The 26778-nt window shown below is 39.4% G+C and overlaps 1 protein-coding gene across 3 annotated transcripts; it reads right to left on the bottom strand.

Moving 5' to 3' along the window:
* Positions 1-26004, bottom strand: golga1 (golgin A1). Of its 3 annotated transcripts, XM_041999645.1 has the most exons (24): positions 25810-26003; positions 24761-25059; positions 22381-22471; positions 18247-18321; positions 16318-16415; positions 16205-16237; positions 11726-11854; positions 11310-11479; positions 10997-11108; positions 10829-10912; positions 10609-10734; positions 10393-10488; positions 9391-9486; positions 9085-9180; positions 7231-7371; positions 6905-6979; positions 6579-6668; positions 6327-6429; positions 4987-5147; positions 4548-4706; positions 4399-4458; positions 4022-4246; positions 2928-3014; positions 1-1968 (listed from the first exon to the last, which is right to left on the bottom strand). In XM_041999645.1, exons 2-24 carry the CDS (start codon positions 24887-24889, stop codon positions 1888-1890), a joined length of 2517 nt encoding a protein of 838 aa, XP_041855579.1. In that variant the 5' UTR covers positions 24890-25059; positions 25810-26003; the 3' UTR covers positions 1-1887. The 3 variants fall into 3 exon arrangements, with proteins under 3 accessions (XP_041855579.1, XP_041855580.1, XP_041855581.1); XM_041999646.1 differs by lacking the exon at positions 18247-18321 and having other exon boundaries at positions 25810-26004; XM_041999647.1 differs by lacking the exon at positions 11726-11854.
* Positions 26005-26778: the final 774 nt, after the last annotated feature.

Genomic DNA, 26778 nt, shown 5'->3' with positions numbered 1-26778 from the left:
TAATTTTGTGATTCTGGTTTTATTTGTAATAAAAGGTGTAAATGGAAAGCACTGAACTTACAGTAATCATTAAAAAAAAGAAAAAGCTGTGGTGATTGTGCAGTAGTGTCAAAGGATTTAACACAGCCAAATTAATGAGGTTACAAAATTCTTCCACCATTTTGATTTCTGCAAGGATACCTTATTAGCCCCTGGAGCCCATGTAGAGACATCAGCCTGCTACCTTTTTTTTTTGTCGTAATACAAGATGATAGGCCTGCATTCAACCATTTTCTCCTGTATACCAGTATATACAGAAGGACACACACAAAGCCAACTTAAAATGGCAGAAAACAAAAACACTGATAAAACCAACATGTCACATGGGGTGATATCACACTCAAAGCTTGAGGACCACAATAAGGCAGTGGGACAGAGGAAGCTGAGGCAGAGACATGCCTGTGTTCTAGTCAATAATTAGAGATTGAGATACTGCAAATTCCTCACAAAACTATTTACATCCACTGACTTATAAAGTTCTCAATGCATACAGTATTTACATATTTCTCTATATAAATAGACACGTGGAATGTAATTTAATTTACATTAGCAAAGGCAAGTATAGGTAGGACATGTCTCCAGTCATTATGTACATAGCATTCACATATTTCATCACATACAGTAGATATAATTGATCAAGTTTCCTGTCATTTGCACCATCACTAAAGGACCTAAAACAGTCAACAGGTACATTTTGCATTTTCTTGCCCTAAAGTAATACTTATAGGCAGTACATCCGAGCCAAATTGAGACATGTGATAGGTGGTTGGTGCAATACTTAGATGATAGTTTGCCCAATCAGGTGAAATAGACTTTAAGAAAAATATCTGATTAAAGGGCCAACTCCTGGAGAAACAGCACTGTGGCCTAGAAACAAGCTTTTCATATATGTTAGACACTAATTTGCCAATTTAAAAAGTAATTTTTGATTAGAGTAAATCTGGTTTTAGATCACCAAGGCATCTGTAAACTGTACAGAGTGGCTGTAAAAATATTAAAGTACAAAAGGGCCAAAATGTTGTTAATGAAGTGCATCCACAAATTAACTTTTGTTTGGCTGAGCTTTTCCAATTTTCTCACAATGTGCTCAAAACACTTCATGAGTCAAAATTCTTCCAGTCAAATTGTACATAATTATGAACAAAGACTCTCTTGACTGTTTAAGGATTGCAGTTATTATTTTTCATTTAAAATAGCCTGTCTTGAATTGATGTACTTTACATAAACAAACTGGGTCCTTTGAAACCAAAGTAAATTATCAATATTTGACAGGTACTGTCAAACTTAGTGATACTGAAGCAAAGACGGCTTCAGTATCCTGTGCAGATTTTAACAATGAAACATTTGCATAAAAGAGCCCTCAGTGATGATTAAGAGAATATCCAGGAAACAAGCCGTCAGGTCCTTAAGCACTCAGAAGCAGTAGCATCTGTCCAGTGAGCACAATCGGGTCATGTTAATGCTTGTACCGACAGAAAGAGGGCACAAAATGAGACAGTCCTTAAATAACAGTAAGGCAGGCTGTTTATTCGTCATTTTTTGCTGTTTTCTTGGAGATGAAAACATCAGCTTTATGTCATATAAGTGAAGTAAAATTAGACGCCTGCATCAGTTAATGTAAAAATGTTTATGGATATGCCTTTATCCCTTCAAGATATTCTGAAACCCCTTTTATTATTCCCCCCACACAGCACAAAACAACTGTCCCTCCCACAGAGAGGAGAAAAGATGTAGGAGGCTGCTCAAAGTTTAAAGCTTCTCGGTGATCAAAGGAAGGACTTCCTCCTCCAGAAAGTAATCCTTTATTTCCTGCTTTTCCTCCATCCTAACAGCTACTTCTGCCGCTCATCAGCTCCACTGAGTTGAAGCGCCTGAGATTGAAGGCCGAATGATACCCTTTGGTGACGGCTTGGAACCAAACCAGGACATCTAGCAGACAAAAACACACCAGTCATTAGTCGAGATAAAAAAACAACCAGTCTGCACCCAGTTCCACTGAGTCTCCTCAATCTGACCTTTTATATGCCATCTTCTTTGCGGTCAAGATTTTTTCTCATAAGCATTTTAGTCTGTGAAAGGTGTGAATTAGTAGAGCAGGAAAAAGATTAAACATGGGTTTTAAAAGGTTTTGTGACTTTGAAGATGACTGCGTGTGTTTGTGTGTCCGTCACTGGCAACTGAAAAAATACAAGATGTGCCTCTTGTATTTTTCCTTCTGCACATTTAGAGCCGGGGTTTTCTTTGTTACTAAGCCAGCCCAGGCATCTGCATGGACTTGCATCTGCCAGCACAGTCTTATTATTCTATTATTTTTATCAAACTTTAATTTCACTACATTAAAATTCCATTGAGATCTCTTTTGCAAGGGTGACCTGGTCAAGAAAAAGAAAATACAACTACAAAGTACATTATAGCAATAAATTTAAACCACCGATAATTTAGCCATTTCATAGTTCAACAGGATTTAAAGTGAAATAGCTGAAATCCGTCGTGTGATAGGTTATTAAAAAGGTATAAGTTGTTGAGTTGAGCAACAATTAAAAAGATTCTCAACATGACAACAACCATGGCGAGCCCCGCCTTCCCGCTAGCACTACCGCATACACGGTGTACAAGTGTTGTTTGACAAAGAAATAAGTTTAGCTTATTGGCTGCTACTTCATGAATCATAATTAAAACCGTATCAGTGGCAGTTAAAGTCATCAGTTCCTCTGCTGTAGTTTGAGGCTTTTCAATCAATATTTAAATTATATGGGACTGATTTGAGGAGTGTGATAAGACAGGATAAAACTGACCCTGTTCAAGAAAAAAAAGACTGCTTAAGAACCCCCCCCAAATCGATCCAATAAGTGTGCCTTCAGCGAACAGACTACTGAATCAAGACTTGCCTTGTACTCCAGAGTTTGCTTCAGCATGTCTTCTTCTTCTCGAGTGAAGTTCAGCAGCACAGATACAGCTCGTATCAGCTGATAAGCCTGTCAGAGCAAGACCACACACAGTCAGCATCTGTCATGTAGTAATAATAATTATTATTAGTGTCATATTTATACTTAAAAAACTTCCAAGGTCACTTTATGAAAACAAGAACACAAACAATGACAATAATGAAACAAATAGAATTACAGTAAAAACTGTTTCATGAGGGGTAAGCCAGTCTGAACAGGTGTGTTCTGAGTCACTGTTTAAAGGTGGGTGGTAGAGATGTAATTATACCGGAGGCCAGAGGCCAGAGCAGCTAAAGGTCCGAGTCCTATGGTGGACGACAGTAGTCAACACATACCAGACACCATATACCACTATATATAAAAGATGGATGGAGCCTCTGTGACGTCACATGTAGGTTTCTGAAGAGCAAAAGTGAAGCTTCCCCCCATCGCCATCTTGGTAGCATCACGCGTGTCATTACTACCGGAAAAATCAAAAAATGGGCAAAGAGGTGGAGCTGAGAGGGGGACTGTGTAGGTGGGGGAAGATGATTGACAACCATCAAACTCTGAGCTGCCTGCAGCTAAGAGCTAACCCGGAGCTAACGGTAGCTAACCAGCTAATGAAGGTAGGCGGGCTAAAGCTAAGGCGCGCTGTTAGCCGGCTAAAAACCACATTTGTGCTGCACTCCCCCTTCTTTCCGTTGATATTGGATCAAATAAAAAGGACACGCCCCTAATTATGCAGAATTTCAAGATTAAATAACATCCAAACGGATGAGTTAGAAAAAAAATCACCCCCTTACAGCTGTCATGAAGGTAAGTATGCCCTAATAATCTTAAAATGGATTTTTGTACCAGGCTTAAAACATATTTATTTCTGCTGTGAAGTTGGTCTTTTTAACATCTATGTTACGTCTATGGGGATTTGCTCTGTTTTGGAGCCAGCCCCTAGCGGATGAGGGGAGAACTGCAATATTTTGCACTTCTGCATAGGCTTCACACTTTACAGGCGGAGGTTGCCGCTTGCCAGACACACAGAACTGGCTACAACTCACCTCTGCTTCTCTGGATGACATGAACTTGAGGACAACGTGCTTGAGATACTCAAAGTTGATTTCTCGTGAGTCGTTGAGGTCTGAGGTGTTGGTCACGGTGGTGTTAGAGGTCGGGGGGCTCGGAGAAAATGCAGGTGGTGGGTCTGGAAAAACCCTCTCTTGTTTTTCTGCTCGACTCTCTGGCATCTTCTCCTTCCCTTCAACTTCTGGCTCAGGCTTTAGTTTCTTTGTTCACAGAGATGGACAGACATGTTTATCTGCATTTACACTCAGTGAGCAAAAAGAGTACTAAAACCTGGAAAATCGAGTCCAAGTTGACATAAATCCTGATTTTTAGTCTTCAGAGTACAGACACATTCCTACACCAACAGTCTTACCAGTTCTTTCTGCAGAGTCCTCTTTAACTCTGCCAGTCTCTGCTGCAGCTGCTTGATGGTCTGTTAAAGTTTTATAAGTGGGATATTTAATTAATCTAAATGTTTATAGCAACAGAGTATGGATTTTATATAAAAAAAATGTGTCTGACCCTGTTCTTGTCACTGAGCTGCTGCTCCAGCTCTCTGTTGACCTTCTGGATGTGATCCAAGTCGTCCACAGTCACACTGCCGTTCTGGTCCTCTTCACACACCTCAGGGCTCTGAAGCTGTTCGGTCAGGGTCTCCACCTCCACCTCCAGATATGAAATCTGGACAATACAGACAAAACAGCACTCACTTCCTTAGCATTTCCTTTGTTTTCTGATTAAAAACAGTGGCTCTGAATAGTCTCAAACAATTAAGTTTAAGATGAGTTGAAAAACAAGTCAACATTAATGTTTGGAGTTTCTTCTTCATTCACTTCCTGAGTCAGTTCAAGTCACCAACATTGAAAGATGGTGTTAGTGTCACTTTTTTTCCCTTTACACCTCACATTTCAAATGAGACAACAGCTGCTAGATGCGAAGGTTTTTGAGTGTGTGTGCTGACCCGCGCCTGGCAGCTGTCCAGTTGTTGGGTCTGGCCCAGCAGCTCCTCCTTCAGGCTCGTCAGCTGGGAGTCTTTGTCCAGCTCCATCTGCTGCAGCTCAGCCTGCAGCTGCTTGGTCTCCTCCTGCAGCTGCACCAGCGACTCCTGCCGACTCTGCACCTCTGATCCACAAACACACACATATGGACTTTAAGTTGAAAATTGTAGATTAAGTGGATAAGATCAGTAAAGCTACACTTTTATTTTATTTTTCTTTCTGGACATCTGACAAGTCTAAGATTTTTTCATCTGTAAATAACATTGTATGATTATAATATGAAAATATGATATAAAAATATATTTTCTTTTACATTTTGTGGCTTTAAAAATGGCTCAAAACGCCCCCACGTCAAACCAGGTTTAATTTTATAACCCTTAAACCTAATGTAGAGGTGACCGTTTGGGACTCTCTTCTCATGTGAAAAAAAAAATTCACACACTTCCTCCCCTCCAGATGAAAGGAGGAAAGACCATCACCTTACAGGCTGAGAAAGTTTTCAGGCTGTTACTGTCTACGTTTTTCTCAGTATTTTGCTACGACAGTCCAGATTTGTACTACTTGTAACACCAGACCACACGATCCTCATAAGGCAGTGTTTGTAGATGGCAGGGTGGTCTCAGGATTATAGCAAAAATGTAGAATTTTCCAACGTTGAGGAGGTTGAGATTGGCTTTTATCCGCCAGCTGTCTTCGGCTTCTGCTGTTCAAAACCCTCCAGACCTTCACACTCATCATACTCTGTAATTCTGCAACATAATGTAGCCTGTTCTTCATGAATGCTAACGCTAACATTACAGTGCAGAAGTTTAGTGCCCTTAGATTTCTCCAACTGTCCAGAGTATGTACGCTGACAAACCTGGAGTTGATGCAAGTGTTGTAATGTTGCTCCCATTGCTAATTTTCAGAGTGCAATATTATGCATTTATTATACCGATATCACAAATATAGAATGACATGCGTTCATTTCTGTCTCTTTGGCGGCTGCCTGTAAAACTGACCACTTGAGTTTCCCTTAGAAGGACGCCGAGTGTCAACCTTGTCCAGTTATCAGCAACATGCTGCTGTTACAGTAAATGTGAAGCAGTGAAAACAAGTAAATGTACGGAGCTTTGTCTCTCAAATGCCGACTGAGCCGACTACATCACTGAATAAATTCTGTCTTGTGCATTCACAACCCAGCCCCTGCTCACCATCAACACCCCCAACCCTTACCAACCTCTTGCATTTTTCTAAATTTTATCATTTGCAGTAACGAAAAGCACAAAAACCTCAAATATGAGGACAACTAGTGTGTTTGTACCATTCTGGAGTGTTTTGACATCCTCCTCTCTCAAAGTTAGCTTCTCACTGACAGAAGATAGTTCCTGCTGTGAATTCTGTAGAGCTGTGGTGACCTCTCCTACCTGAAAACAACCACAGACAAAAACTTTTATTACATAATACACACTCTTACAGAACAGCATTCAGCTCTTATAATCTGCAAGCAATACCACTGACATACACGATGTACGAGAGTGTTGGGAAGCTGCATGAACACTTTTCTGATACACACCTGAGTCTGCAGCTCTTCCTTCTGCCGCCTGGTTTCTTCCAGAGCTTTGGCGATTTCTGTGCTCACCGTCTGCCGGCTGTTCAGCTCCGCCTGAGGGGGAACACATAAACGACAAACAAAGTGAGGACGACAATCAGATTTTACTACTGGAAACATCTCAGCAGGGTCCAAAAGCATTCCCTTATCACTAATGAGATTTTAGACTTATAATAAACCTATTCTAAATGATGTAAAGTCAGGCGCTTTGGCCTCGGAAAATAGATTTTCATGGTTTGTCAATCAATTTTAAATATAAGCATTTTCTTTCATAGTGTCGTAGCTTTTACCTTGCAAAGCTCCAGTTCTTCTGTCCTCTGCTTCAGATTAGAGTTTGCCTCGACTAGCTGCTTTTCCAGATCAGCCTGCCATACAGACACAGAGACCGCATAAAAATATCTGTTAACAATTCCATCACCCTATAATAAATATAGTTACATTAATATTTCAACTACTAAGTTATGTTAGTTGTTTGTCCTTTACTTATCGAATGACAGATTCAGTCTAACAGTTTTACCAGCGATGCTCCATTCATCATAGTTCCAGGCAGCATCCTCATGTTACCAAGACAAAAGGAAAAGTAAAGATAAGTGAAAAGTCAAAGCTGTGAACATACCACCGTGTCCACAAGCTTTTGTTTGTCCGTCTGCAAAGAGGCGATGCTTTCCTCCAGTCGGCTAGTTTTTTCCTGACTCTGCTGCTCCAACAAACACAACTGCTGATCCAGAAAGGCCTTTTCTGCACTCCACTCCCCCTGCTGAACAAAGCACACGAGTCATTTAATGTGTACGGAAATGCTTTCACGCAGTTTTACATGGAAGGAAATGACGGGTTTCATCAGAAAAGGTTTGAGGAAACACAGACAATGTTGGGTATTTAATAAAAATCCAGAATCTTTCTATAAATTGTGTTTTCAAAGGCTGTGAACCTTTTTTCCATTTTAGACCAAAAGAAGCTACAACTACAACTTCTACAACCGACTACAAGCTCTAAAATGAGCCAATTGAATAATCCAGTGCTCTGAGAGCTACAAGTGGTCACTGCTTCTGAGGGGACCAACTTATAATTACAACAGCATGAAGGGACGGGATTATACTGTATCCTGAGGCTGTGTTGGACCAGAGTTTCCTCACAGAGAGCGAGCTCCCTGCTTCCTTACAGACAATAAAACTGATCACTTTCTTCTCTTATTGCTGCAGTTTCAGAGTCTCTGTGAGATGTTACGTATGGTAAATTCTTCATTTAGTGATGGTGCTGAGCCGACAGAAACCATGGACTACACTCATTTACCTGCCGTTTAATGTTTCATAGCCCCAATCATGTCAATGAACTCGGACCCACAAAGCTCAACACTGCAGATGCATTATTTAAAATTGTTTGTAGTTATAGCTCATTTACTTTGCTGAGCATCTAATATATTCACCAGGCTCCTGCTTGACAAAGTGTTGTAAATCACATCTGTATAACCATTTACAAAAACCAGTAAGTGTCTGGAAACATGGTCGACAGCGTTTGCAAACAACTGCTTTTTAAAAGTAAACTGGTGAAAAGACATCAGTTTGCTGGAAAAACGAGATAAATACTCCTCTGCTATTGTTTCTGTGAAAACTAACTGCCTCCCTGCCCCGATGGGGCTCTGTAATGGCTCTCCTAACTTAAAACTGGCTCCGGAACCAGGCCTGATGGAGCCCCTTTGGATAAAATGGGTGTATTTGCAATTCAAGTATTGCCCATGTTAGTCATTGTTAACCTGACTTTATCCCACAGCAAAACTTACCACAAGTCACAGTCAGCTCCATAAATATTTGGACACTGACACAAATTTTATTACTTTAACTGTTTAGCTAAACATAATTAAGATACTGTTTTATAATTATTATGGGCTTGAAGTGCAGACTCCCAGCTTTCCATGGTGAAGAAAAAACCCTTCCTCTCCAGGAAGTAGGTGTGTCAATATCTAAGTCCATGAAGAAAAGACTTCATGAAAGAAAATACAGAGGGTTCACCACAAGGTGCAAACCTTTAATCAGCCTCAGAACAGAAAGGCCAGATTAGACTTTGTCAAAAAAAAAACATCTTAAAAAGCCAGCCCGGTTCTGGAGCGTTCTTTGGACAGATGAAACAAATCAGATCAGACTGGGGAGCGGTGGTGGGTGGCTGGGTGAGTGGGTGTGTAATTAAACCCAAAAGTCTGCTCAAGTTGCATCTCAGTTCTTTCATTTCACATCTGCATGCAAAGCCCAAATCATGAAAACTGGTTAGATAACATGCAAATGAGTTCTGTATTTTCTATTTCATCTAGACTTCTAACTTAAAAAAAGTTTTAGATCATTCAAGCAAAGACTTCAAATATCCTGCAATCAAACATGTATTTAGTTATGTTAGTTATTTAGTCTGCCTGCTACGTTGGGGGATATCAGGGATGTTTGTGTTTTTAAAGATAATTGATTATTTGCTGTTCTGGTGGTACCAGTTTCTCTATGTGCTGCTGTTTCTCTGTGATCTGCTGCTCTGCAGTCTTCAGTCTCGCTCTGCCCTCCAGAACTTGCTGATCCAGGCTGGTGATCTGAAATAAGAAAATAATCCAGATTATGAACAAATGAGTTTTCCAAGAGTTGGACATATCACAAACATATTATGAATGATATTATGAACCTGTGCTTCTTTCTGAAAATCTGAATAAAATCTGAGAATCTTGAGGCCATAAGGGTGTAAATATCAGAGCTTCATCATGCATCCCTTCGTACAGCTGTGCATCAGGTGAGAAAGAGCTTACCTGTGTGTCTGTTCTCTCTCTGTAGGCCCTGGAGGAGTCATCTTTGTGTCGAAGAAGAGTTTGCAGCTCTGTGATACTACAGCTCTTCTTGGATACCTGAGGTCAGACAGAGGGACAGATGCTGGGATTATCCATTCTGAAATCAAGACAGTTCTTGTTTTTCTCTTCCTAACTTGGTCTGTTGGAGGTACGAGATCATTTCCTGTGGAAAGCTCATCTTAGATTGACTGGAGAAAACTAACGGTGTGAAATTTGGTTATGAAGCCACACAAGTACAGAAGGTACACTTGTTTTGTTCATCTGAACAGCTCAACTGTGTGGGTGGGTATGGCACTTTGAACAGCAACCCACGCATCTTCCTCCCACTTTTACCTCTTCATTAACCAGGCCTTGTCAACAATGACATAACAACTGTTTTATATGTTTACTTTGCCACCTTACACTAAAAATCAAAGGGATGATACGATGCAAATCCTGGTTATAGCTGCATTTTTAAATGTCTTATGTAAACTTAGCACAAAAGTGGGAAAATGAGTGTTTGGTGGATATTTTCTGTGTTGTAACAATGCTTTTTAGTAGTAAATCTTGGAAAGCCTGTGTATCTTCCTTTACAAATGGTAGCACATCGGTAAAGAAAATGCTGTTGTGGGATGATGGTATGCTGGTTGCAACCATCACAAACTTGTGTCAATCGCAGGATAAGCAGTTTGGGATTGGCAGAGATCTGATTTCATGGGCTGATCCCACATACTCAACTCTGTTTATCCCACATATGCATCTTCCTTACAAATGTGGCTCCACTTCCAAAGGAACAAACAGGCTTAGTACATCTTTCCAGGTCGCTTCACTTTATAGAAATGGCATCAAAATATAACAGCAAATTCCTTATTTGTGGAAACAAACTTGAAAATGAATCTGATCCGGATTGGGTATCACTGCATGTCTTTATATGGTGGAGATTTGATGTGGTAACAAACACCGTCAGCGGATTTCCTGCTGTACCTCAGCTTCCAGAGAGCTGACAGTGTCAGCGTGATTTGTCCGAACAGCCAGCAGCTCTGCCCTGGTCTCCTCTAGGCTCAGTTCCAGGCTGGACTTCTGAAAAGGTAACAACAGCATCGATAAATAGCTGCTCATCTGTTGATTTTTGTGTCCTAACGAACAAGTTTAGCAGTTCAAGTTATACTGAGAGTCTTATCTATAAAAACTGAAATCCACCTCCTGGAGCAGCTCTTGAAGATGTTCATCCTGGCTCAGGTTGCCTTGCAGTCGTCTCTCCAAAGATGACACTTTCTTTTGAAGCTCCATCAGTAAGCGGTCCTTGTCCTCCTCGTTTACAGCAGCCTGGTGACAGACAGGAGAAAACAGGCTTTTAAACATAGACATTCATTGTTCACTGTCCTTCAGTGTTATTTGCAGGATATCGTCATGGACTGACCTTCTGTTGTTGCAGCTTCAGGGAGTCATGTTCAGTCTGTAAGTCATGGAGGGATTTCTCTAAAGTTGACACCATGCTCTGTGACTGAAAAACCACGTGCAAAGTTAACGATCATTGAAACAAGAGTGCAGCACAGTGAAACCTGCAAAGCCTGCATGGAAAACAGACCCTCTGGAAGTCCTCAGAAACCTGCTGGATGATGGACTGCAGCTCCTGGCATCGTCCTTCCAGCTCACTGATCTTCTTGTCTGCTTCCTCTCTGAGTAACAGCAACTCTTCTCTGCAAAAACCCAACAAGCGGCTGTTTGGTTCCAGTTTTCTGTCACAATCTTTACAGTTCAGCACAAATACAAACTTGAGATAACTTTAAATTTTTAAGGTGGATTAGCTTCAGAGTGTAAAGGGGATTCTATCATCTCTACGGATGTTTGCAGAGATTTCAGTGTAGTAATAATAAAGGTATAATCTAAAAACATTTTACCGCTCTATTTCAAGCTCAGAGTTGAGTCTGCAGCTCTCGTCATGCTGCTGCTGCAGAGCCTGGAGCTTCCCCCGAGCCTCGGACATCCCTCGTTTTGCTGACTGAACGTCAGCCTCTTTCTGCTGAAGCTCCTGCTCCCGCTGGCTGAGCAGCTCCTCCTTTCTCAGCAACTGTTAAGACATAAAGGAATAATAATCAGAATCATAGAAAATACTAAATCCAACTATTACTTGAAAACAAAACAAACATAAAAGCAGTTTTTAAACACTGTTTTTTGGAGACCTTCTGGTCCTGCTGTGAGGCATTCAGACTGGGCCAACTCATAGCACAGATCTTTAAATGACCATTAATGACTTCCCTGGTTTATATCAAATTTTCTTTTTAGAAAGTGGCTTGTAAACTCCACACGTACGCACCATGTGTTTAAGTTTAGCGAGCTCTTGCTGCTGAAAACCCTCCAGTTCATCCAGGTCATCTCTTTTCTGGAAGAGTGCTAAGCTTTGTTCCATCATGTCGTCAAGCCGAGCTGACAGGGCAGTCTTTTCCTAAACACACACAACAGCTATGTCACACCATTGTTTATAAGTCTGCTTTTTAACCCCTTTGAGTAAAAGAAAATAATAATAATTTTAATAGATTTTTTTTAAATGTGCAAGTCTGTTTGAGTGGCAAAATACTCAGCAATGCAACAGAAAAGATGAGGAATAAACTGCAGTAAATTTAAAAACCTATATAGTGAATTTATTATCTCTAATCAAATTTACTCAATAGTGTTTTTAATTTTATTTATTGAGTGAAGGTTTTATTGTGTGTGGGAGCAGCTGGTGTCACAGAATATCTTTTGAATGAATAAAGTTAGTCTTATCTTATGCAGGAAAGCAGACATAGATGTAAACCATCCTCAGTTTGGTTTCCTCAGCTTAACAATTGCAGGCAAAGTACTTCCAAGAACACAAAGGTACACGCGTTAAGCTGAATAAAAATATAGTTTTGAACTCCCCAGAGCAGCTTTGAGTGCATTTCGTTGTCATCCTGACAATGTGCGGCCATCCTGCATTAGAGACCAGTTGGGTTGGGTAGGGGAATGTCTGTATTTTGGCTTTGCTTTTTAAAGCAGAAATATCAATAACTGATAGAGCAGTGTTGGCTAACAGTGACATTTTGTTGTAGACATTTAACTGTGCGTCTGCTAAGCTGCTCTCATATTCTATAACAATTTTTGTGGTTGGAGGACTATGTTAAAAAGTAGCCAGGATTCAAGTACAACTTAACTCAGTGATTCCAGTTACATGCATACACACAGATCAAATTATTCACAATGCTTCCTTTTTGCTTCCCTGCAAGACCGAATGATCCTGCTGAAAGAGGCCACTGATGTTAGGAAAACTTGCTCTGCAACAATGCTTCGGTAAGCAGTACATGTCAAATTAACATCCACGAGTGGCATGGCCCACGGCTTCGCTGCAGAAAAATGTGCAAAGCATCACATTACCCTTCTTGCCCTCTTCCCACAGTGCAACCTGGAACCACGTCTCAATCAGTTAACGCATCTCCTCCCCAGGTATCCCAAGCTATCACATTTAAACTCCTATCAAAGCTCAGGGACCTATGGAATACACTTTATTTTTCCCAAATTACACGTTTGACTACAGTGTGTGCAGAATTATTAGGCAAATGAGTATTTTGATCACATCATCCTCTTTATGCATGTTGTTCTACTCCAACCGGTACAGGCTTGAAAGCCTACTACCAATTAAGCATATCAGGTGATGTGCATCTCTGTAATGAGAAGGGGTGTGGTCTAATGACATCAACACCCTATATCAGGTGTGCATAATTATTAGGAAACTTCCATTCCTTTGGCAAAATGGGTCAGAAGAAAGATTTGACGGACTCTGAAAAGTCAAAAATATGTCTTTTGTGAGATGTCTTGCAGAGGGATGCAGCACTCTTAAAATTGCCAAGCTTTTGAGGTGTGATCATCGAACAATCAAGCGTTTCATTCAAAATAGTCAACAGGGTCGCAAGAAGCGTGTTGAAAAAACAAGATGCAAAATAACTGCACATGAACTGAGGAAAATCAAGCGTGAAGCTGCCAAGATGCCATTGGCCACCAGTTTTGCCATATTTCAGAGCTGCAACATCACTGGAGTGCCAAGAAGCACAAGGTGTGCAATACTCAGGGACATGGCCAAGGTAAGGAAGGCTGAAAAACGACCACCACTGAACAAGACACACAAGATAAAACGTCAAGACTGGGCCAAGAAATATCATAAGACTGATTTTTCTAAGGTTTTATGGACTGATGAAATGAGAGTGAGCCTTGATGGGCCGGATGGATGGGCCCGTGGCTGGATCAGTACAGGGCAGAGAGCTCCATTCCGACTCAGACGCCAGCAAGGTGGAGGTGGGATACTGGTATGGGCTGGTATCATCAAAGATGAGCTTGTGGGACCTTTTCGGGTTGAGGATGGAGTCAAGCTCAACTCCCAGTCCTACTGCCAGTTTCTGGAAGATACCTTCTTCAAGCAGTGGTACAGGAAGAAGTCAGCATCGTTCAAGAGAAACATGATTTTCATGCAGGACAATGCTCCATCACACGCATCCAAGTACTCCACTGCGTGGCTGGCCAGAAAAGGTCTAAAAGAAGAAAAAATAATGACATGGCCTCCTTGTTCACCTGATCTTAACCCCATAGAGAACCTGTGGTCCCTCATCAAATGTGAGATCTACAGGGAGGGAAAACAGTACACCTCTCTGAACAGTGTCTGGGAGGCTGTGGTTGCTGCTGCACGCAATGTTGATCGTGAACAGATCAAGAGACTGACAGAATCTATGGATGGCAGGCTTTTGAGTGTCCTCGCAAAGAAAGGTGGTTATATTGGTCACTGATTTGTTTTTGTTTTGTTTTTGAATGCCAGAAATGTATATTTGTAAATTTTGAGTTGTTATATTGGTTTCCCTGGTGAAAATAAATAAGTGAAATGGGTATATATTTGGTTTTTGTTAAGTTGCCTAATAATTATGCACAGCAATAGTCACCTGCACACACAGATATCCTCCTAAGATACTAAAACTAAAAAGAGCCCCACTCCAACTTCTAAAAAAATTCAGCTTTCATATTTGAGTCTTTTTTGTTCATTGCAAACATAGTTGTTATATAATAAAATTAATCCTCAAAAATAAGTGCCTAATAATTCTGCACACCCTGTATGTGAATTCATTTTTTTTCTAATCATGCATCTCATGTCTCTAATCGTGTGGTAAAGCAGCACTACTGAACTTTGGCAGATTTTCTCACTTTGGTGCCTCCTAACAAGGATTAATTCAGCATCCATCTTCATCCCGTCTCTTCTCTGAACTCTCTCCAGCCGGTAAAAACCAGACCAATGCTGACTCTTGTCTCATCTCTTGCTCCGTCAATTTCTCCTTCTATTCCTCTCCTCCTCCAATAATGTCCTCTCATGTGAATTAGCCACATGCACATTCATGTGCACATTTAAAACATGCAGTGTGTTGACATCCAGTTGCTGGTGTGTGACATGGTGTCAAAACAAAACGCTGCTACAAAGTGATGCACTGGGATGGAAAAGAAAACTTATGAAGTGTGGTTTTTCAGCCTCGGTGAGCTACAGTTTAGAAATGTGAATAATAAATGTTACTGTGCCATCAAAACAGGTCAGTAGTGCTGCTTTACTTTCCCATTTATTTTCTTATTTTAACCCTTTAAGGCCCGACCCGAAAAGTCACATTTTATTAATATGAGGTCTTTATTTGGCCCTTTAAAAAAAAGTAACAATTAATAAAAACCTTTTGGGATGTTTACCATTTATTACCATGTGATATGTCAAAATTATTATAATGTAATCGTTTGTTTCTGTTAGTATCTATAAGGGGAGCAAAAGACAAGTATCAGATACTGTTCAACAGGATTTTGAGCAAAGTTTTTACCATAAAGTGATGCAAAATGTCTCAAACTGTAAAACCTGGGCTGGCTGCATTGAGGAGCTGTAGCCTGTCTATGGTCCAACTGCTCAACCAGCTATAAATATCTTTTTTATTATTATTATTAATTCATTTTTTAAATACACAGTCTCTCATATCAGTAGTTTCGACAACAACTATCATATTTTTTCCACAGATCTTCTCCGGGACAGCCCCTAGGTGCAGCTCAAACACACTTCTCCTTGTTTGTCAGAATATTCTCAGCCTAAACCTTCACTAGAAACAGATGCAGTCATTTAATTTTTCCAGAGCTGTGCAGCACTGACCAGCTTCATTTTTTAAACAAATTTTTTTCTGGCATCTTGGCCATTGTTGAACTTCTGGGGGAGGTTTGATCCCAATCAGTGCAGGTGATGCCACACAGAACAGAGGCTGCAGCAGTCAACATGCATTCACTCAAACAGATCACACCTACATATGAACAAATTCTACAATATTCCACTCTTTACAAGTGATTCCACTTTCATTGTCAAATCCTGCCATGAGTTCGAAGTTTACCACATTGTGGAAATCACAGGCCACTAAAAGCTGCTTAAATATTTTCGCTTGCCAAATTTTTCTACATCTAAAATAACTCCAAACACCTGCTTGAAGTTGTCCACCGCCTGGTGCTTCTATAAAAAAATAATCAATGTTTGTCACAACCAAACTAGGCTTGAGTTCAACTAGAGCGAGATGGAGCCACTTCTTTTTTCCAGGAAGTCTTTCTGTGTGTGTTTCATTTACAGTAAACTTCTGAATTTAGTTCAACCAATAAACAGATAAGATAAACAGGAAACCAATGATAACTTGCTGCTTCATTGTTTGACATAATCAAGAGTCAGATTTTAAGATCCTCTTAAATTATGCACAATTTACAGCTACATCAAAGGCACATTTATACACTTTACCTGTTCAACACCAGCCAGCTTATCCATCCATTCCTACAGGACAAGAATCAAGTGGTTAATACACAAGACACAGTTCAGCGCTACAGGAAACGATTAGACAATGGGGCATTTACCTGGTCCTTCTTTTCTAAAGCTAAAGTCATTCCCTCAGCCATTTTGGCTCTGCTTGCCTGATGAGACTCATTCTGCTCTTGAAGTTTCTTTATGGACGCTGCGGAGTGAAAGTGAGAGAGAAGAAGAAAAAAAAGAAAGGAGACCATTCACAGAGGTTTGTATAGAAACAACACAAGCCAGAAATATTAAACAGCACAGTGATTAGTCATTAGTAGCCGTGAAAGGGTTAAGTGTATCATCCCAGGAGCAAAAAACAGGCTAAGACAAGCGATGCATGACAGCTGACATAAAGCTAACAGCACAGTGCGGAAAGAAAGCAAAGCCAACCTAAAGTTATGAAACAAACTAAGAAAAGCCCTGAAAGCAACATAACCCAGTCACATTCTGTCTCTGGCTTGCAGTTTTCATTACAACTCTTAGCCTCACTGAAGCCTCTCAAACAACCCATAACAGCTAGACACAAACGCTGACATTTTGGGCCTGACAACTTGACAACTCAAAACTATTGGGATGTCTAAAATCAAATGATTCAGCTTCTGAGGATGTAAATGTCTGCAATCAGCCCATCATGTCCACTGGATGCAGCTTTATCACTTTCCATTCATGCAGCGTAACGAGACGTGTTAAAAGGATCCGCTTCCTGATTTCTGACATTCAGCTTCTTTCAGTTCTTGTGACATAATGTGTTTTACAAGAACACTGGAGAATGTTTGCAGCTCCCTCATGTCGTCTGAATTACTGCAATTTGATCATAATTATTCATTCCTAAATTTGATTAAGAACTGTGAGAAATGAGGTTAAATTTGTGGCAGCAGATGTTCTGCATCTGATGAAGAAAAATAAACCTGAGAATGACAAGTGACAAGAAAATGACTAAAACAGCTGATATTGATGCTGAAAATAAAACTTGGCTTTGAGAAAATGAACTTGAACTTTAAACAGAAACATTGGTATTGAATCACGGGTAATGAAAAAGATAAGAAAATAACTTTAATCTAAAATGTTTCATAACAGCGTTAGGCTGACAGGTTTTTTATGTTGACATTTTTCTGTCAGTGATCTTGACATGAGGTGAAGCTTTTAGTTTTTAAACTCCTCTCCTCTGGAACCAGCTGCCACTTGGGTCCGACACCCTATATTTTCAAGACAAACCTCAAAACCTGCCTCTTTATAAAGCTTCTATGTAATGCATCATTCATTTTATCCTGTTTTAACTCACATTTCAAGTTCAAATATTATTTTGTCAAAGTGAATTTTTATTTTCTGTATGAGCCGTCAGTGTTTTAGCGCCATACATGAGTATTACATTCTCAAGTCATCACAAAGCAGACAGTGGAGGGACAGGGTGCATGGTGACATTTAAAATCAGCTGAGAAAAAGTCCTAAAAACCAAAAAAAAAAAGTTTAAAAAAAAAAAACTCCCATTCATTTTTTAGAACTACAAACACATGAACAGCAAATCTAAAAGTAACATCACACAGACAAAAGATGAAAACGTCCTGGCACCGGAGGTGCATATACCAGTTTTTCCACAGAATTCAACCATTATTCTGCATTAAATGTCCTATTTTTCATTCTCGCTGATTAGGAAGGTAGGCAGTGGTAATTTTATCAATCCATTTATTACATTAACATCACTCTTTTGGGAGTTGCTGCCATACGTAAGAAATAAACTGCAGTGAAAGTGTGGGACAAACTGAGGGAAAGTGACAGACGACATCAAAATCTCTTAATCGACATGCTGACAAATAAGCGTGCAAAAAAATCAGTGTATTTTAAGATTAAGAAAGGAAGAAAAAACTAAACAAAAAGCAACCAGTGCCTTTAAAGAAAACCTCTGAAGCTCTAACATCAGCAGTTAAAAGTTTCACAGTGGACAGACAGGTGAGAGAAAGGAAGCTATTTGGGAGGAGAGAGGAGGTACGTACAATCCTGATGCCTTTCTAATGCAATTTCAAGCTTGTCCTTGGTCTTCTGCATAATTCGTAGCTGCTCAGCGTAGTCTAGTGTTAGGAAGTAGGGTGATGGGATGAGGGTATCAACAGTACACACACATACCAACATACAACCGCACACACATACACACAACACAAAAAGGAGGCACACCAATGAAGGTTGACAAACAGGCAGGAGAGGAAATGAACAAAAGGAGAGGGAGAAAACAAAAGGTAAAATATGGTTGAGAAATAATGGAAGGTAAAGTTACAAATGATTTTCTTGTCTGAGAAAACCATACTGGTTTAAAGGCTTCATGAGAATGTGTGACCTTTAACCCTTTCAGAGGGGACTTAAGCCAATCAGAGGAAGGAGGAGCTATTCAGGAGGATAGTATTCTCACATTTAAAAAAGAAAAGACATAACCAGCCTACGGGCATTAAAACAACAAATTATCCAAAGTAAAATCAAATAGATTATGTAACAGCTGTTTGAAGGGTACATGTTAACAGATAAATCAGCTGTTGCGCTTTCAGTTCAAACAGGAAGAGCCCACCGTTTGTTCAATTCCACTTCTGGTAAATCCAGAGAGCTTTGAAGGTGAAATGCCAAATTTAATATAATTTGGATTTTGAACTTTGGCGTGCTACTGCTTCAGGGTGCCATTTCTGATAAGCTGCTGTCATTTTAGGATAAAATTTTGCCCATAAATACTGAGACTGACGACCTCTAATGAAGTCACAGAAACAGAACTGAAGATAAAAACAATCTGGCTGATGGTGTGTTGTGTCGTACACAGACTCGAGCTCAGTGACAGGTGAGATTCAGTGTACTGTAGCCGACATGGCACTGGAAGATTAAAAGGATTTGATCAGTATTCCTCAGAAAAAAATAACTTCATCTAAGGCTGGGCTCACAAAACATTTCAGCTTCTTGTTAAACAAATAGATTTAGAAAATGTAGATTCTGGGGAAGGCATTATGTTTTTTGGATTTGTTTCAACTGCTTTACTTTTTTTTGTTTGTGCTTTTAAGGGAGTCGTTTATGATGGCAGTATGCAGAGCTGGTAACTAAACAGGCAGGAAACTATACACTGATCATTTAATACACCATTAATAAGTAAATACACTTCCCGTCCAAAAGAAAAGTCTCACCATGTGCAAGTTTGTGTATGTAAAATTGTGAGTGGTGCACCTAATTTTTGATCAACATGCACCTGTGCAAGTATGGAAAAAGCCAGTAACTTGCAGTGTTGCCAACTTGGTAGACCTCTGTTAGGCTATATTTCATGAGCATTCTGACCATTCTAGTGACTTTTTTCAAGTGACTAGCGACAAATCTAACGACTTTTTTTAAGTGACTAGCGACAAATCTAGCGACTTTTTTTAAGTGACTAGCGACAAATCTAACGACTTTTTTTAAGTGACTAGCGACAAATCTAACGACTTTTTTTAAGTGACTAGCGACAAATCTAGCGACTTTTTTTAAGTGACTAGCGACAAATCTAGTGACTTTTTTCAAGTGACTAGCGACAAATCTAACGACTTTTTTTAAGTGACTAGCGACAAATCTAACGACTTTTTTTAAGTGACTAGCGACAAATCTAGCGACTTTTTTTAAGTGACTAGCGACAAATCTAGCGACTTTTTTTAAGTGACTAGCGACAAATCTAGCGACTTTTTTTAAGTGACTAGCGACAAATCTAGCGACTTTTTTTAAGTGACTAGCGACAAATCTAACGACTTTTTTTAAGTGACTAGCGACAAATCTAGCGACTTTTTTTAAGTGACTAGCGACAAATCTAGTGACTTTTTTTAAGTGACTAGCGACAAATCTAACGACTTTTTTTAAGTGACTAGCGACAAATCTAGCGACTTTTTTTAAGTGACTAGCGACAAATCTAGCGACTTTTTTTAAGTGACTAGCGACAAATCTAGCGACTTTTTTTAAGTGACTAGCAACAAATCTAGCGACTTTTTTTAAGTGACTAGCGACAAATCTAGCGACTTTTTTAAGTGACTAGCGACAAATCTAGCGACTTTTTTTAAGTGACTAGTGACAAATCTAGCGACTTTTTTCAAGTGACTAGCGACAAATCTAGCGACTTTTTTCAAGTGACTAGCGACAAATCTAGCGACTTTTTTTAAGTGACTAGCGACAAATCTAACGACTTTTTTTAAGTGACTAGCGACAAATCTAGTGACTTTTTTTAAGTGACTAGCGACAAATCTAACGACTTTTTTTAAGTGACTAGCGACAAATCTAGCGACTTTTTTTAAGTGACTAGCGACAAATCTAGCGACTTTTTTTAAGTGACTAGCGACAAATCTAGCGACTTTTTTAAGTGACTAGCGACAAATCTAGCGACTTTTTTTAAGTGACTAGCGACAAATCTAGCGACTTTTTTTAAGTGACTAGCGACAAATCTAGCGACTTTAAGTGACTAGCGACAAATCTAGCGACTTTTTTTAAGTGACTAGTGACAAATCTAGCAACTTGTTTTAAGTGACTAGCGACAAATCTAGTGACTTTTTTTAAGTGACTAGTGACAAATCTAGCGATTTGTTTTAAGTGACTAGCGACAAATCTAGCGACTTTTTTTAAGTGACTAGTGACAAATCTAGCGACTTGTTTTAAGTGACTAGCGACAAATCTAGCAACTTTTTTCAAGTGACTAGCGACAAATCTAGCGACTTTTTTTAAGTGACTAGCGACAAATCTAGCGACTTTTTTCAAGTGACTAGCGACAAATCTAGTGACTTTTTTTAAGTGACTAGTGACAAATCTAGCGACTTTTTTTAAGTGACTAGCGACAAATCTAGCGACTTTTTTCAAGTGACTAGGGACAAATCTAGCGACTTTTTTCCTTTCAGCTGCCATCAGAGCCAGTGTTTACCTCTGCGCCACACCTAGACTGAAAATGAAACGGCTGATCCACCCTGGCGTAAAGTCAGATATTTATTTCCATTACTGTAGACTGTAGATAAATATATTTAAAAAATGATGAATAATTTACCTTAACATGTTGTGTACTGTTTAAAATAGGGCTTGGCATGTTGACGCATAATTGAAGCTTCAACGCATTAACATCAACATTTATATTTATCACGCATTAATGGAGTTTATGATTTTTAAGAAGTCCATACTGACTGGCTCTAAATACACAGACACACCACCGGTCACAGGAGGGTTGGTACCGGCTGGGGATGATCGTCCTTTTGTGTCTCAGCCATTAAGATCATCTGTAGGTGAACTGCTGCAGCGCTCACCTGGACAAGTGTATGTTGACGTTTCCACAGGAGGAAACTAGTGTGCGCTCCATTAAAACTTGTACATTACTACGTACAGTTTCAATCCTTTTATTTTAAATTTTAAAAAGTCATTAAATAACTTTCGTACGGACCATATGACCTTCTACCATTGCTCCAGAGTCCAATTTTTATGCTCGCTAGCAAACTGAAGCCTTTCCCCCCTGACTAGCCTCACTGATTAGTGGTTTTCTTATGGCTACACAGCTGTTCAGGCACAATCCCTTAAGTTCTCTCCACATTGTTCATGTGGAAATGTTCTTATTTTCACTTTTAAACATAGCTGTGAGTTCTTTTGTTTTTCTTTTTTTGTTTGGGTTTTTTCAATAATTTGATTTCAAACATTTCAGTGACTGCTAATCACCTTCAGTTTTTAATCTACCACATTTCATCCTGGAAGATGATGGAAGGATTGTGGGAAACACTTTCCTTCCAGTTTTTAATTTCACATTGGACAGTTTTTAACGCAATTTCATTAGTTTCTGCAATCGTAATTCTCTTTGCTTGAATTCAGTAATTCGACCCATCTTTTCCATGACCAGGATGTGTCTTTTGACACGGTTGAGAAGTTAGCCACTGCATCAGTTGGGGTTAAATATCTTACAGCTGATAGGTCATCATTCCTGCAGTGATCATCCAATGGGAGGCTCTTGCCTATTAATTTAATCAAATTCAAGTTGTGACTTTTTTTTGGAGGGGCAGTATGTAACGTAAAGCGTGTTATTAAACCGTCTACAGGCCTGTTCATTGCTGGCACATCATATTTTTTTAGAAACCGATTTCTCCAGAGCTGCTTGACCTTATTCTGACATATCCTACCTGACAGCTTGGCCTCCAACTTCCGGATCTGTTCATTTCTTCTAAGAAGCTGGGCCGGCAAGTCGTCCCTGGAGCTACTGCCATCAGAAGCCTAGACACACACACACACACACACACACACACACACACACACACACACACAATTAAAGACCATCACCAAACAAAAAATAAATAAAAGTCATTAACTTACATTTACAGTCTCCACTTAAGCAGTAGGGTCAGAAATATATGCATGTGGTTCTACCTTTAAAAAGGTCAATATTTGTTGTTTTACATCTTATAAGAAAAATGTTATTGCAGTCAATTAACATGTGTAAATATATATACACTTCACCTTACACAATTTAGGGCTTAATCATCAAGAAAATTAAACAGAAATGAGAGTTAAATCTTTTCATATCTAACATCAGAGCAGGAATAGATCACTCTTCTTTCAGTCATTAAACTGAAGGCTAATTAATTTCAAAGATGGACTTTCATAAGACTGCACCACTACCTTAAATGATTCCATGGTACTGATATCCTCTGTATAATCTGTTATATTTACATGCATATAAAACAGATGGAAGAAAAAACAAGGTGCTAGCGTTATGCTAACAAGTCGGACAGCTTGATTTTCACTGTACCAAAAACACAATCTGAAATGTTAACCCAAAGTTCTGCTTCTCAATCAATTATTTAGCTAAGTGCAACTGAGACGATCCGTGTCCTCGGAAGTCTGACTTTCCCAGCCAGACACGAGGCCAGCATGTTTGTCCCAGTGAATGAAGTTTCAGGGCTAAATCTCCTTACAAGCTATAACAACAACGTTTATGTCCTAAACTACAAAAAAACATAAATCCAAAAACACCTGTTGCTAACTGAGTGTGTTTCTACTGTAATAATGGGTAGAAAAATAAAATGAGTTCCATTTTATACTCACTAGTTTTAAGACCAGGTAATACAATGTCTAACTAACATGCCACCCAAAGGAGTACCAGTCACACCCACGCCCTGCTACCTGGACCTGCCTGACTGTCTGGATTTAGAAATAATCACCAGAGTTTAAGCACAAATGTGACACAATGGTATTTAAAACATTTCAGTAAACAGGATGCGTAACCTTCACATCTCTGCTACAGTACAATAAAAAGAAAAATCTAACTTGCTGATTAAAAACCACATTATGAGCGACTTAACTGCCTTTCCACCAAAAACTTGCTCTAATCTTAATTAAGATATCATGTTTTACAAATAAAACTACTGCTGATTTATTGTGTTTTAATTCTGTTTCCACAATCCACAAGTGAGATAAAAAAATTAATCATCTGCTTTTCTGAAGCATCACCAGCAGAAGGATGTGACACTGATTGCATGTATTGGCAGTCTTGGACAGCTAGAGTTGTATCATGGGAAAACTAGAACTTCAGGATAACTCAGCAACACCACTGTAACCAAACCTAACCTTTGTTTAAATCCAACACTGAGCTCTGCGCTGACCGAATTTAATAGCAGTGCAACAGAAAAAGTCATTCTGATGCTAGGAATAATATGCAAGGTCCAATTCATGGGACCATGTGGTTAGCTGCACAAAAGCTTTCCATATAATCGGTCTACATCAAGGATCACCAACTCCAGACCTCCTGCAAGTTTTCAATGTGTCCTTGCTTCAAAACACCTGGTTGAAATTAAACAGTTTCCCAAACGCTAGATGTCAAGGTCTGCACCAGCCTCTTAACGGCCCATTATTTGAGCAAGGTGTGTTGCAGCAAGGACCTGCAGGACACTGGCTAAAGAGGTGTAGAGTTGGTGATCCCAGGTCTACATCATAGAGATGCAAACAATGGCAATTCTATGCCATGTCTCTCCTCAAAATAGATTCTCCATGTTGGCCAATCGGTTTCTCTCCTTCAGCCTGCTAAATCTCCCATATAAGCTTGCGTTAATGAATTGACTTTATGAAGTAGGACTTGTTCCAGTAAGTTTGCCTGTCACAATTACTAACCCGAACTAATGATTATGGCATTTCTTGAAGTAAATACAGGTAGCTTAAACTTGAGCAAGATATTTTTAAGGTAGATAAGGGTTTGATTACTTTCTGGGATAACCAAGAAACAAGTCATTTTTAATTCCTTCTTGAATATGGAAAAGTGTCTATTCATCGTTTTTATTTTTCACATGAACTGACTTGCAGATATTATTTTTTTTTTTTTTTCTTTTTACTTGTTTTATTTATTTTGCTTTATCGCTTTCTAAAATGTCAGTTTCCCAGTTGGCTTTATAAGATGGGGAAAAGAAAAGGCACTATAATAAATCATTGAATCTGTAGGTGGTTATGCACAAAAACCATGGCATTTTGAAACAGTAGGCTAGAGACCAGAGATGGTGTCAGAGTACTTACAAAGTCATCCCCCGAGTCTGCCCCCACTGAGGTGATAGATTCCTTGCTAATGGTACGGGGTATTCGCACACCAGTCCGGGGTGCTGTGGCCGCTTCCTCTGCAATCTTTTTCTTCAACTTGGCAAACATATCTTTCCCTTCGGCGTCTCTTTTTGAGAGCAGTTTGCAGTTTGTTGAGTTAGTGCCTCCACCTGAAACATGGATTTTACAGCTCCATGTTTTGTGGGCTGGAGCAAAGTTGCAGTCTTATGACATACCACTTCAACAAGGTTTGTTGTGCTGTTTCCATTTTGCTACATCTAAAATAAAAAGAAAGGAAGGACACGTTTTTAAAAGCAGACATTGCTATTCAACAGTGCATATCTGTATACAATTTGTCCAAATTGTTGCCATAAGATCAATACCCACTTATTTTGACCTCCATAAATATTTAATTGTGACCATTTGAATTTTTGACACATAAATTACTGGCATCTGCTTCCAAAATTTGGTTGTGGCCCGTTTTTAACATATTAAATTATTTTTGTCAAACCGGCATGCCACGATGGGCTGGGAGACCTTTTTTCCCCCCAACAGTTGTCCAATGATGTTATTAAGTCCAATCGGATGACAGTCTTTGAACGCCTCTGAGAGTGAGCCCTGTGAGTGTGAACTACACAGCACCTTTAAATGCTTGGGTCACAACCAAAAGTGCACTTTTCTTAAAACTCAGAAAACCTCATACTAATTCAGTAGGGCAAAAGATAAGTATACCGTCCAGTAAATCAATGTTTTTGCTAAGATTTCCGAGTTTTAGACTATTTTGATTCCATAGCTGGGTTCCAGTTTATCCTGACAATTCATAGTGTTGACCCGTTAGCTGACAAACTACTGAAAAGCAAAAGCTACACGTGTCTAATACATGTTAATCTAATTATAAAAGTACAATTAAACTTTCAGAAAAATATTTTCCCAGGTATCTCAAGTCATAACAATGAGACTTAACATTACCACCCGGTGACGTTAGCTGTCGTTAGCTTGCTCGTTCACTGATGTCGCCTTCCTCTTACCATTTTATTTTTGATTAAATATTCTTCCGTAGCGTTTTCAAGTGTTTAAAAATTCTTCTGTTTCTCCGCTGGTATTCAAAGAATAGTTCTAACCGTGACAGTCTATAAATAATGAAGCCTCATAGTGGCTCGGTCTCGTCTGACAAGCTAGTTGCTACAGCTATGGTGAGCTACACGTAATCAGCCCAACACAGGTGACTGCAACGTCACGACGAGGCCTCTCCTCATTGGACAAAAGAGCTGAGAGGCGTGGAAGTGGATGTAGTGATGTGCGCCGCATACTGGCACATAAGTGCTGCTTTTTAACATCAACGTAAATATCAAACCAAAAAAGTTCCCAGCATTAAACAAACATGTGTGGGATACAGACATATTTACTGATCTCAATACCCCAACAGCAAAAAAAAAAAAAAAAAAAAAAAAAAGATGGAACACTGAGTAAAACGTAAATAAAAACCAAATACAATAATTTAAAAACAACATAATCACATATTTTCCGGACCCTAAATTGGAACAGCTGTATAGAAAATGAATAATCTCATATTTTATTCTCAACACAAGATACCAAATGTAGAAACTGAGACATTTTACTATTTTATGGAAAATACTTGCTCATTTTGAATTAAATGGCAGCAAAACATTTCTAAAAACCTGTAAATAGTGATGTTTAACGCTGTGTGGCATCTCTTCTTTTAACAAGTGTCTGTTGTCATCTGAGATGTGAGGAGATCAGGTGTGTTGCTGCAGGGAGCCTCTAAGACCTTCAGGATAGTGGGGCTTGAGGACCAGGGTTGGGGACCTCTGCTCTAGAGCATCCTGCATGAAGAGGTTCACCAGCAGCTTCAAATACCTGCATGCTCCTCATCAGTGGATTTTTGGCAGCTGAGCTCTTAAAACAATGCATTTCCAGAAAGATTTTTGCCCAGACTGCATGGAAACTAAGACTTGCTTAATAATGTGGAACCTCCC

Source organism: Melanotaenia boesemani, chromosome 11 (genome assembly GCF_017639745.1).
Source record: "Melanotaenia boesemani isolate fMelBoe1 chromosome 11, fMelBoe1.pri, whole genome shotgun sequence".
NCBI classification, from domain to species: Eukaryota; Metazoa; Chordata; class Actinopteri; order Atheriniformes; family Melanotaeniidae; genus Melanotaenia; species Melanotaenia boesemani.
Note: the sequence above shows the minus strand (reverse complement) of the source record. Positions and strands in the feature narration are given on the sequence as shown.

Excerpts from the sequence above, each read along its gene's own strand:
- golga1 (XM_041999645.1), bottom strand. The coding sequence starts at position 24,889 with ATGTTTGCCAAGTTGAAGAAAAAGATTGCAGAGGAAGCGGCCACAGCA. Across the intron at positions 11,855-16,204 it reads AGCTGGCTGGTGTTGAACAG|GAAAAGACTGCCCTGTCAGC; the intron begins GTAAAGTGTATA and ends GTGTGTGTTTAG. Across the intron at positions 10,735-10,828 it reads TGAAGCTGCAACAACAGAAG|GCTGCTGTAAACGAGGAGGA; the intron begins GTCAGTCCATGA and ends GTCTGTCACCAG.